Below are 12,844 nucleotides of genomic sequence, written 5' to 3'. Positions count from 1 at the left end.
CATGGCCAACAGGGATGCCACACAGTGCCCACAAATGATGCCAGTCAGTGCCCATCACTAATGCCTGCCAGTGCCTCCTTTACAGTGGTGCCCATCAGTGCCGCCTATCAGTGCCCATTAGTGCCACCTATCAGTGCCCATCAGTGTCTCCTATTAGTGCCACCTATTAGTGCCGCCTACCAATGCCCATCAGTGCCGCCTATCAGTGCCCATTAGTACCACCTATCGGTGCCCATCAGTGTCTCCTATTAGTGCCCATCAGTGCCACCTATTAGTGCCGCCTACCAATGCCCATCAGTGCTGTATATCAGTGCCACCTTATTGGTGCCACCTTATCAGTGCCTGTCAGTGCAGCCTCATCAGTGAAGGAGAAAACTTACATATTTACAAAATTTTATAACAAATGAAGAAAAACTTTTTTTTTTAAATTTTTTTTTTTATTTCGGTCTTTTTTTTATTTGTTAAGCATTTGTTTGGGTAGCGTACCACGACCGTGCAATTGTCATTTAAAAAGCGACAGCGCTAAAAGCTGAAAATTGGCCTGGGCAGGAAGGGGGGAAGTGCCCGGGTATTTAAGTGCTTAAAAGCTTCAACAAAGCCAGCTGAAAGCTCTGCAAATGCTTTGTCAAAGCTTGCTGTTCACACTTCTTATACAAGCTGAAGCCCGTGTGAAACAGGCCTAAGCCTGACCCATTAGAGCCCTTGCACACTGGGGCGGGGGGCGGCGTCGGCGGTAAAACGACGCTATTATTAGCGGCGTTTTACCGTCGGTATGCGGCCGCTAGCGGGGCGGTTTTACCCCCTGCTAGTGGCCGAGAAAGGATTAAATACCACCGCAAAGCGCCTCCGCAGAGGCGCTTTGCCGGCGGTATAGCCGCGCCGTCCCATTGATTTCAATGGGCAGGAGCGGTAAGGGAGCGGTATACACACCGCTCCTTCACCGCTCCGAAGATGCTGCTAGCAGGACTTTTTTTACCGTCCTGCCAGCGCATCGCTCCAGTGTGCAAGCCCTCGGGGCTTTCACACTGGATACACAGCAGCGGCACTTTCGGGGCGGTTTGCAGGCGCTATTATTAGCGCAATAGCGCCTGCAAACCGCCCCAGTGTGAAAGGGCTCTTAGGATATCTGATTCTGTACAAATCACGGATATCACAGAACTAATTATCTGTTTCATAGGTGTTAAGTTGGGAATGCAGTCCATCCCAATAGCCACGGCTTGTACAATCTATCACAAGTTTTTCCATGAGAGCACGCTTGATGAGTATGACCCGTACCTCGTGGCAATGTCCGCCATTTACCTGGCTGGAAAGGTAGAGGAGCAGCACCTTCGAACACGAGACATCATCAATGTTTGTCATAGGTGAGAACTACTTTGTGTGGCGTGTTGTTTCTTTATGCGTATTCACATGCTTGATGCCAATGGAGTAAGTGGATGAGGGCCATGGTCCTTTCCTTTAATTGGGGTAGTGTGAGCGGGGCGGACACTTGGCTATATTCCTATTCTTGCATTGGTTTTGTTTCAGGCAGGGAGAAGGTAAAGTACAGTACTGTGCAAAATTTTTAGACAGGTGTGAAGAAATGCTGTAACCTCAGATTGCTTTCATAAATCTATATTTTAATTGTTATGTTTTTATCAATTTACAAAATGCAAACAGAAGAAAAATCAAAATCAAATCAGTATTTGGTGTGACTGCCCGTTGGCTTCAAACCAGCATCAGTTCTTGTCCTTGCACACTTTGTACACTTGCACACAAGTCAGGGATTTTGTAGGACAAGGCCGGGTTCACACTATTGCGAATTCAATGTGGGTTTCTCTGCATCCAATTCGCATAGCAGGAGATTGTGACCGGCTCTCTATGGAGCCGGTTCACACCTCTCCAGAGTGGCTCCGGTGCAAATTGCACAGGAGTCCTGTGTGTTTACTGGTCCATTTCAGGTTCGAATTTAGCCCAAAATTTGGGCTGAAATCGGACTGGAAACGATGAACGGAGATGCACTGGACCCCCTGCTGTGACCCGGAGCGTGCTGCGATGTGAACCCAGCCTTAGAGTCGGGGGTCTGATTAACCACAAAGTTTGTGCCACAAACTTTAAATGAGCTTCTTCAACATGCTTTTTCTTCAACAATGGAGTGTTGCGTGGTGAGCGTACATACAGGCAGGGCCGTCTTTAGCGCAGGGCAAACGGGGCACTTGCCCAGGGCCCAATCTTTGTTGGGGGGCCCGCGCTAGCGGTGAATTGGGGCCCCGATGACAGCTTTGCAGAGCGCACAGAGGACGGGAGGATGTATTCCTCGCTAGCCAGCTGTGAGGGGGCGGGGCCGGGAGCTCCACTGACGCTCTGACCCCGCCCACGTGCAGCCTGTGTACTCGGAAAAGAGCTTCTGTAGTGAGAACCAGTGATCGGAGTGCGAGTGTCAGTGGAGCTTCCGGCCCCGCCCCCTCTATACTGGCTGGTGAATACAGAGGTCCGGGGGCGGGGCCGGGAGCTCCAATGACACTCCCACTCCGATCACTGGCTCTCACTACAGGCGCTCTATTCCCAGTACATAGGCTGCACGTGGGCGGGGTCAGAGCGTCAGTGGAGCTCCCGGCCCCGCCCCTCTCAGCTGGCTAGCGCGGAATACATCCTCCCATGTCCTCTGTGCGCTCTGCAAAGCTGTCATCGGGGCGACCATTCACGAGTGATGTGGGCCCCCCAACAAAGCATCAGTGGAGCTCCCAGCTGCTTTAGTGAGAGCAGAGAGTGGAAGCCCCGCCCACAGTCCTGAATGCATGTAGTAAGTTTGGCTGGCCAGGTATGTCCTTACAACCATAAAATGCCTGACTGTTTAAACCCTGAGCTGTGTTATTTAACTGTAAAGCTGTGCATTGCTGAAAGTTCTCTGACCATCACCTGTATAATGTCTGCAGCCTCTGAGTGTCTCCTGCAGTATGTCCGCAGTCTCTGATTGTCTCCTGCAGTATGTCCGCAGTCTCTGGTAATCTCCTGCAGTATGTCCGCAGTCTCTGGTAATCTCCTGCAGTATGTCCGCAGTCTCTGGTAATCTCCTGCAGTATGTCCGTAGTCTCTGGTAATCTCCTGCAGTATGTCTGCAGTCTCTGGTAATCTCCTGCAGTATGTCTGCAGTCTCTGGTAATCTCCTGCAGTATGTCCGCAGTCTCTGATTGTCTCCTGCAGTATGTCCGCAGTCTCTGATTGTCTCCTGCAGTATTTCCGCAGTCTCTGATTGTCTCCTGCAGTATTTCCGCAGTCTCTGATTGTCTCCTGCAGTATTTCCGCAGTTTCTGATTGTCTCCTGCAGTATGTCCGCAGTCTCTGATTGTCTCCTGCAGTATGTCTGCAGTCTCTGGTAATCTCCTGCAGTATGTCCGCAGTCTCTGATTGTCTCCTGCAGTATTTCCGCAGTCTCTGAGTGTCTCCTGCAGTATGTCCGCAGTCTCTGATTGTCTCCTGCCGTATGTTCGCAGTCTCTGGTAATCTCCTGCAGTATGTCCGCAGTCTCTGATTATCTCCTGCAGTATGTCCGCAGTCTCTGATTGTCTCCTGCAGTATGTCCGCAGTCTCTGGTAATCTCCTGCAGTATGTCCGTAGTCTCTGGTAATCTCCTGCAGTATGTCCGTAGTCTCTGGTAATTTCCTGCAGTATGTCCGCAGTCTCTGGTAATCTCCTGCAGTATGTCCGCAGTCTCTGATTGTCTCCTGCCGTATGTCCGCAGTCTCTGGTAATCTCCTGCAGTATGTCCGCAGTCTCTGGTAATCTCCTGCAGTATGTCCGCAGTCTCTGGTAATCTCCTGCAGTATGTCCGCAGTCTCTGTCTCCTGCAGTATGTCCGCAGTCTCTGTCTCCTGCAGTATGTCCGCAGTCTCTGATTGTCTCCTGCAGTATGTCTGCAGTCTCTGGTAATCTCCTGCAGTATGTCCGCAGTCTCTGATTGTCTCCTGCAGTATGTCCGCAGTCTCTGATTGTCTCCTGCAGTATTTCCGCAGTCTCTGATTGTCTCCTGCAGTATTTCCGCAGTCTCTGATTGTCTCCTGCAGTATTTCCGCAGTTTCTGATTGTCTCCTGCAGTATGTCCGCAGTCTCTGATTGTCTCCTGCAGTATGTCTGCAGTCTCTGGTAATCTCCTGCAGTATGTCCGCAGTCTCTGATTGTCTCCTGCAGTATGTCCGCAGCCTCTGAGTGTCTCCTGCAGTATGTCCGCAGTCTCTGATTGTCTCTTGCCGTATGTCCGCAGTCTCTGATTGTCTCCTGCCGTATGTCCGCAGTCTCTGGTAATCTCCTGCAGTATGTCCGCAGTCTCTGAGTGTCTCCTGCAGTATGTCCGCAGTCTCTGATTGTCTCCTGCAGTATGTCCGCAGTCTCTGATTGTCTCCTGCAGTATGTCCGCAGTCTCTGATTTTCTCCTGCAGTATTTCCGCAGTCTCTAATTGTCTCCTGCAGTATGTCCGCAGTGTCTGGTAATCTCCTGCAGTATGTCCGCAGTCTCTGATTGTCTCCTGCAGTATGTCCGCAGTCTCTGATTGTCTCCTGCAGTATGTCCGCAGTCTCTGTTAATCTCCTGCAGTATGTCCGCAGTCTCTGAGTGTCTCCTGCAGTATTTCCGCAGTCTCTGATTGTCTCCTGCAGTATGTCCGCAGTTTCTGATTGTCTCCTGCAGTATTTCCGCAGTCTCTGATTGTCTCCTGCAGTATGTCCGCAGTCTCTGATTGTCTCCTGCAGTATTTCCGCAGTCTCTGGTAATCTCCTGCAGTATGTCCGCAGTCTCTGGTAATCTCCTGCAGTATGTCCGCAGTCTCTGAGTGTCTCCTGCAGTATGTCCGCAGTCTCTGATTGTCTCCTGCATTATGTCCGCAGTCTCTGTTAATCTCCTGCAGTATGTCCGCAGTCTCTGAGTGTCTCCTGCAGTATGTCCGCAGTCTCTGATTGTCTCCTGCAGTATGTCCGCAGTCTCTGATTGTCTCCTGCAGTATGTCCGCAGTCTCTGATTTTCTCCTGCAGTATTTCCGCAGTCTCTAATTGTCTCCTGCAGTATGTCCGCAGTCTCTGTCTCCTGCAGTATGAACATAGTCTCTAATTGTCTCCTGCAGTATGTCCGCAGTCTCTGGTAATCTCCTGCAGTATGTCCGCAGTCTCTGGTAATCTCCTGCAGTATGTCCGCAGTCTCTGATTGTCTCCTGCGTTTTGTCCGCAGTCTCTGTTAATCTCCTGCAGTATGTCCGCAGTCTCTGAGTGTCTCCTGCAGTATTTCCGCAGTCTCTGATTGTCTCCTGCAGTATGTCCGCAGTCTCTGAGTGTCTCCTGCAGTATTTCTGCAGTCTCTGATTGTCTCCTGCAGTATTTCCGCAGTCTCTGATTGTCTCCTGCAGTATTTCCGCAGTCTCTGATTGTCTCCTGCAGTATTTCCGCAGTCTCTGATTGGCTCCTGCAGTATTTCCACAGTCTCTGATTGGCTCCTGCAGTATTTCCGCAGTCTCTAATTGGCTCCTGCAGTATGTCCGCAGTCTCTGATTGTCTCCTGCAGTATGTCCGCAGCCTCTGTGTGTCTCCTGCAGTATGTCCGCAGTCTCTGATTGTCTCCTGCAGTATGTCCGCAGTCTCTGATTGTCTCCTGCAGTATGTCCGCAGTCTCTGATTTTCTCCTGCAGTATTTCCGCAGTCTCTAATTGTCTCCTGCAGTATGTCCGCAGTCTCTGTCTCCTGCAGTATGTCCGCAGCCTCTGTGTGTCTCCTGCAGTATGTCCGCAGTCTCTGATTGTCTCCTGCAGTATGTCCGCAGTCTCTGGTAATCTCCTGCAGTATGTCCGCAGTCTCTGATTGTCTCCTGCAGTATGTCCGCAGTCTCTGATTGTCTCCTGTAGTATGTGTATTAATGTGCTCCTTTACTTGCTCAATTATTTGGGATTGCTCCACTGCTCAGTGAGAGGTAATGATGTGCATGAACCTCTAGCAACCAGTCAGCAAACAAGTAGTGATCTGCTTTAATCTCTAGCAACCAATCAGTAAATGCTAATGATGTGCTGTAACCCCTAGCAACCATTTAGTGAGCGCTAATAATGTACATTAACCTCTAGCAACCAATCAGCAAGCAGAAATTATGTGTTGTAACCTCTAGAAACCAGCCATTGAGCAGTAATGATAGGCTGTAACCTCTGGCAAACAATTGCAATCGCTGCCTGATCTGCTGCAGTAAACTGATTTTGAGTCTACCTGCTATTTTTTGTATGTCTCAGAATGGAGGGGGGGCCCCAAGAAAATGTTTGCCCAGGGCCCAATCAAAATTAAAGATGGCCCTGCATACAGGCCATGGCGGGTGAGTGCATTACTTATTGAAACAATTGTACAGCGGAACCTCAGATTGCGAGTAACCTGGTTAACCTCAGATTGCAAAACGAGCATGATTCAGGCCAAAGCATGTGCAGTACTGAGGTGGTGGGGGGGGGGGGGGGGGGGCGTCGGAGCCAAGTGGCGCCGCTCGGAAATGCACGGAAAGGTCTGGGGACAGCTCGGCTGACCTCAGCAAACCTCGGGAACGGAGTCTTTCCAAGGTTTGCCAAGGTGTCCTCGGGCCTTTCCGGCTGTTTCCGAGGCTCTCCGGCGCCCCTCTAGCCGCATGCGGTATTGCATGCCATTGAAGTAAATGCGGAATTAATTATTTTTGAATTATTTTCGTTTCCATTGACTTCAGTGTGGAAACTCACTTTGATATGCGAGTACTTTGGATTACGTGCATTCTCCTGGAACTGATTATGCTCGTAATCCGAGGTTCCACTGTACCAAGCATGGGCTAATGATCATTAATTTCATATGTAGGTTGAAACACAGTCAATAAAGTGGTTGTAAAGTTAGTTACACCACTTGTACCTATAGGTAAGCCTATAATAAGGCTTACCTGTAGGTACTGTAAATATTTCATAAACCTGCACAGTTTAGGAGATATTTACCATATACACTTGCGCCAACATCTTCGGCGATCTTACCGTATCTAAGGGGCTCGTGCCAAGACCGTTGACGTCGCGCAACTCCGGCGATTCACAGAGCCCGGAAGGAAGAGGGGCGAAGATGGATGCGGCCATCAGCGGGGACATCTCAGACTCCGTTTGCAGGTAAGTGCAACATAATGGGCTAGTATGCAATGCAAAAAGAGGAAGTAAAACCCATCAGGGTTTACTTCCTCTTTAAAGGTTCTATTTACCATATACACTTGCACCAACGTCATCGGCGCATGCGCTGTGAATAAATGGCCCCCTGTGCAGTTTTTTTTCACTAGCAAGTGCTATGACTAAAAATAAAATGCTACTTACCTAATCGCAGTCTTCGATCAACCAACCAAAACCTCCTCCACATTCCGAAATCCCGCTACAAATCAGAGGGAGAACGAAGATTCGCAGTCCCAAGGGCCACAGCTACATCCGTATGGAAGAAAACCATCAGACCTTCAGGAAAAAACTCAAGACCTACCTCTTCCAACAAGCTGGACTACACGGGATGGACCAAGCGCCTTGGGGTGATTCAGTTCGCATTTGCAGCGCTATACAAGTCATTCGGTCATTCAATAACGGCTCCCGTTACCCCAGAGGGAAGAGGGGCGAAGATGGATGCGGCCATCAGCGGAAACAACGCGGGCTTCGATTGCAGGTAAATGCGACATAATAGGATCCATACTAGCCCATTATGCTTTTACTTTGCAGGGGAAAGCAGGGGAAAAAAGAGGAAGTAAAACCCATCGGGGTTTACTTCCTCTATAACTGAAACAGAAGCAGCTGTGCAGAAGGCTTAATACTGGGTGAGGAACAGCCAAACTCTGCTACTAAGATGAGATTTTGAGAGGGAAGGTTTCATGTCACAGGTCATACACCATGTCAAGACTGTGCACAGCAACAAGACACAAGGTAGATTTACTGCATCAGCAAGGTCTCTCCCAGGCAAAGACTTCAAAGCAGATTGGGGTTTCAAGATGTGCTGTTCCAGCTCTTTTGAAGAAGCACAAAGAAATAGGCAATGTTGAGGAACGTAGACGCAGTGGTCAGCCAAGGAAACCTAATGCAACAGAGAAAAAACACATCATGCTAACTTCCCTTTGACATCGGAAGGTATCCAACAGTGCCATCAGCACAGAAGAAGTCTTCATAGAAGAATTGCGACCAGAAAGCCATACCTCCAACGTGGCAACAAGGCTAAACTATGCAGGAAAACATAGGAACTGGGGAGCAGAAAAATAGCAGCAGGTGCTCTGGACCGATGAGTCAAAATGTTAAATATTTGGCTCTAGCAGGAGGCAGTTTGTTGGTGAAGGGCCGGAGAGCGGTACAATGAGTGTCTGCAGCTAACTGTGAAGCATGGTGGAGGTTCCTTGCAAGTTTTGGGCTGCATTTCTGCAAATGGAGTTGGAGATTTGGTCAGGATCAATGGTGTCCTCAATGCTGAGAAATACAGACCGTTATCTCAGCCAAGCAAGTCTTTAACAGGAACACAGGAGAGCGTCTCTAGAGATGCGACCAAGGCGAAGGCAGAGATCATCTGGGCTGGACGGCTTAAGTAGGCAGGACTGACGAGCAGGATATCATCAACAGGTGAGTCACTGTGGAGAGATAGGAGCTGACAATTAGCCGACAGCTGAGCGGCCAGCTCAGAGAAGGAAGGGCTGAGTCCAGCCCTGACACCAACATGACAATGACCCAAAGCACACAACAAAATTGACCATACAGCGGTTGAAGGAGAAAAAGTTGAATGTCCTTGCATGGCCTAGTCAGAGCCCAGACTTCAATCCCTTGAAAAATCTATGGAATGACTTGAAGACTGCAGTCCACAAACGTTCACCATCAGATTTAACTGAACTTGAGCAGTTCTGCAAAGAAGAGCGGGCAAATATTGCAGAGTCTAGATGTGCAAAGTTAGTAGTGACAAATCCCAACAGACTAAAGTCTGGAATTAAATCAAAAGGTGGTTCAACAAAATTCTGACGTGGGGGGGGGGGGATCCTTTTTCCAACTCTGTAATTCTGTTTTTGAATTCTTTTTGTTTTTTTTTCTGACATGTTGGTATCATATCTTTCACTTGGATGTTATAAGTTGCTCTAGTAAATACAGCTGGATAAAACAGAAACTGTTCCTGTCTTCATTTCAGGCTGCAAAGCAACAAAATGTGATTATTGTAAAGGGGGGGGGGGGGAATTCTTTTCTAAACCCACTGTAAATCTATCTAAATTTTGTAAAATTGTAGAGCAGTGTAGACTGAAGTGACAGTTTGATGGTCCTTTTTTTTTTTTTTTTGTGTGTGTGTCTTGAACAGGTATCTGAATCCGGGGAGCGATCCGCTAGAAGTAGACTCCAAGTTCTGGGAGCTCCGGGACAGCATTGTGCAGTGTGAATTGCTGGTGCTGAGGCTGCTACATTTTCGGGTCTCCTTTAACCATCCGCACAAAGTGAGTGATTGAAAACAGCATGTTATGTGCAGCGGCATAATGGAAGCATGACTTGGCAAGACTCCCGTAACGATAACACTATGACTACCCGTCATTAGGTAAATGAGTACAGAATGTTCCAAGGATACCCATGGAGTGAAGTTTATCTCTGTCGTGCTTCATTCTCAGCATGGGACCCGGCATACATTGTCAGTCCTTTCTGTCTGTATAATAGAATAGACATGCATACCGAAATGTGGATGGCAAAAAAAAAAAATGTGCAGCTTAATTGTGTATTTAACCACTTTACCTCCGGAAGATTTACCCCCCCCCCCTCCACGTCCAGGCAATTTTTTGCTGCGTTACTTTAACTGACAATTGCAAGGTCATGTGACACTGTACCCAAATAAAATTGGATCCTTATTTTTCTCCCCACAAATAGAGCTGGTACGGGTCACGGGAGTGCAGAACGAACTGACACTCCTGTGACCTACAGTACATCCAAAATAGCTTTGGCCCTACTTCACCATTTAACTTGCACCTAAATCTTTGGTAGTGGCCCCAGTAATTATATGCGAGCTGAATTCATTTACTTAGGGCTGATTTGTAGTTTAATCACTCGCCGACCGGGCCACAGCCGAAAGACGGCTACAGCACAGTTGGCTTATTCTGGGTGGGCGTCCATGGACGTCCTCCCAGAATGTTGCTCTCGCGTGCCCGCAAACATCCGTGACCGCCGGGTCCAGAAGACCCAGCGCATCACGGATCGCGGTAAATGCCCGCTTGTAGCGGCCGTTTACCACGTGATCGCTCCGTCAAATGACAAACATGACATGACGCCAGTTCCTCCCTCCCCTCTCTGTACCGATCTGTACAGTGCGAGGGGAGAGGGGGGGAGGGCGTTTTTAGCAGCGCTGTGGACTGGATCTGTGGTGCCCACAGCGCTGCTCTGTGCCCATAATGTGCAATACTCTGCAGTACTCTGCAATAATGTACAATACTCTGCAATAATGTGCAGTACTCTGCAATAATGTGCAGTACTCTGCCAATACTCTGCAGTACCCTGCAATACTCTGCCAATACTCTGCAATACCCGCCAATACTCTGCAATACTCTGCCATTCTCTGCCAATACTCTGCAATACCCTGCAATACCCGCCAATACTCTGCCAATACTCTGCAATACCCTGCAATACTCTGCCAATACCCTGCAATATTCTGGCAATACCCTGCAATACTCTGCAATACCCTGCAATACTCTGCCATTCTCTGCCAATACTCTGCAATACCCACCAATACCCTGCAATATTCTGCCAATACTCTGCAATACCCTGCAATACTCTGCATTACCCGCCAATACTCTGCCAATACTCTGCAATACTCTGCCAGTACTCTGCAATACTCTGCAATACCCGCCAATACTCTGCCAATACCCGCCAATACTCTGCAATACCCTGCAATACTCTTCTATTCTCTGCCAATACTCTGCAATACCCGCCAATACTTGCCAGTACTCTGCAATACCTGCCAATACTCTGCACTACTCTGCAATACCCTGCAATACTCTGCAAATACTCTGCAATACTCTGCCAATACCCTGCAATAATCTGCCAATACTCTGCAATACCCTGCAATAATCTGCCAATACTCTGCAATACCCTGCAATAATCTGCCAATACTCTGCAATACTCTGCAATACCCTGCAATAATCTGCCAATACTCTGCCAATACTCTGCCAATACTCTGCCAATATTCTGCCAATACTCTGCAATACCCTGCAATACTCTGCAATACTCTGCCAATACTCTGCAATATTCAGTCTTTTTTGATTTAGGCTCCATACACACTGAAGCTCAAAAAAGCTTTTTCTGGACGCCAGATTGCTGGCAGAAAACTCTGGTTGAAAAACATGCTTTTAACAGCGTTTTGTACTAGCGTTTATGAGCGTTTTTTTTAGCTTTAGAGTTTATATTGGCGTTTTTAATAAAAATACACAGAGGACACTCCAAAAATCCCACAATGCATTCCAAACTCCCACAATGTATTGAAAAAATAGAACGCCGAACGCTAATTAACGCACGTTTATGAGCGTTTATTGGCGTTTTTTTGGCTGTGAAAAACGGCACTTTGAATGCGAATTTTTGGCGTTCAGAAAAAAGCCCGTAAACTCCACTGCTCATTAAAGCTAAAAAACGTCCATTTGTGCATGGACACATAGGATAACATAGAGTGGAGTTTATGGGCTTTTAAAAAAATGCCCAAACTCCAATAAACTGCAGTTTATCAGCTCCGGTGTGCATGGAGCCTTATAGCGCAAAAAATAAAAGACCCAGCGGTGAATAAATACCACCAAAAGAAAGCTCTATTTGTGTGAAAAAAAGGACAAAAATTTCATATGGGTGCAGTGTTGTATGACTGAGTAATTGTCATTCAAAGTGTGAGGGCACCGAAAGCTGAAAATTGGTCTGGTTAGGAAGGGGGTTTACGTGCCCAGTGGTCAAGTGGTTAACCACTTGCAGACCGCCCCGTGCATAAAGTGCATTTGGAAAGTATTCACAGTGCTTCACTTTTTCCACATTTTCAGCCTTATTCCAAAATGGATTAAATTCACTCTTTTCTTCAAAATTCTACAAACAATACCCCATAATGACAGAGTGAAAGAAGTTTGTTTCAAATCTTTGCAAATTTTTAAAAATAAAAAATGAAAAAAATCCCATGTACATAAGTATTCCCACCCTTTGTTCAGTACTTTGTTGAAGCACCTTTGGCACCAATTACAGCCTCAAGTCTTTTTGAGTATAGCAATAATAGAATGATTGGGATTATAACGGTGCCCACAATTACAAGGAATACATTTTATATAATAATAGAAAGTTTATTCATAAAATAACAATTATTGGGTTCTATAAAAAGTCAGAGTAATTATAGATTTCACATTGATGGTGAATGATGTCCAACTATACAAGGTGATCAATACTTGATACTTTTTAAAGTATGATGCTACAAGTTTGGCACTCCTATTTTTGGGCAGTTTCTCCCGTTCTTCTTTGCAGGACCTCTCGAGCTCCATCAGGTTGGATGGGGAGGGTCGGTGCACAGCCATTTTCAGATCTCTCCAGAGATGTTCAATCGAGTTCAAGTCTGGGCTCTGGCTGGGCCACTCAAGGACATTCACAGAGTTGTCCCGTAGTCAATCCTTTGTTATCTTGGCTGTGTGCTTAGGGTCGTTGTCCTGTTGGAGGATGAACCTTTGCTCCAGTCTGAGGTCCAGAGCGCTCTGGAGCAGGTTTTCATCAAGGATGTCTCTGTACATTGCTCCATTCATCTTTCCCTCCTGACTAGTTTCCAAGTACCTGCCGCTAAAAAACATCCCCACAGCATGATGCTGCCACCACCATGCTTCACTGTAGGGATGGTATTGGCCAGGTGATGAGCGTTGCCT

The 12,844-nt window shown here is 47.5% G+C and overlaps 1 protein-coding gene across 1 annotated transcript in view; it reads left to right on the top strand.

Annotated features, from left to right (window-relative positions):
* Positions 1–12,844, top strand: part of CCNQ (cyclin Q) — a 44,069-nt gene that overhangs the window by 11,609 nt on the left and 19,616 nt on the right. The window contains exons 3-4 of the mRNA XM_073600162.1: positions 1,178–1,361; positions 9,292–9,424. Coding sequence (XP_073456263.1) covers positions 1,178–1,361; positions 9,292–9,424 — 317 coding nt within the window. The remainder of the gene's footprint in view (positions 1–1,177; positions 1,362–9,291; positions 9,425–12,844) is intronic.

This window comes from Aquarana catesbeiana, linkage group LG09 (genome assembly GCF_042186555.1).
Source record: "Aquarana catesbeiana isolate 2022-GZ linkage group LG09, ASM4218655v1, whole genome shotgun sequence".
NCBI classification, from domain to species: Eukaryota; Metazoa; Chordata; class Amphibia; order Anura; family Ranidae; genus Aquarana; species Aquarana catesbeiana.
The sequence above is the reverse complement of the archived record's forward strand: the minus strand, read 5'-3'. Positions and strand labels throughout refer to the sequence as shown.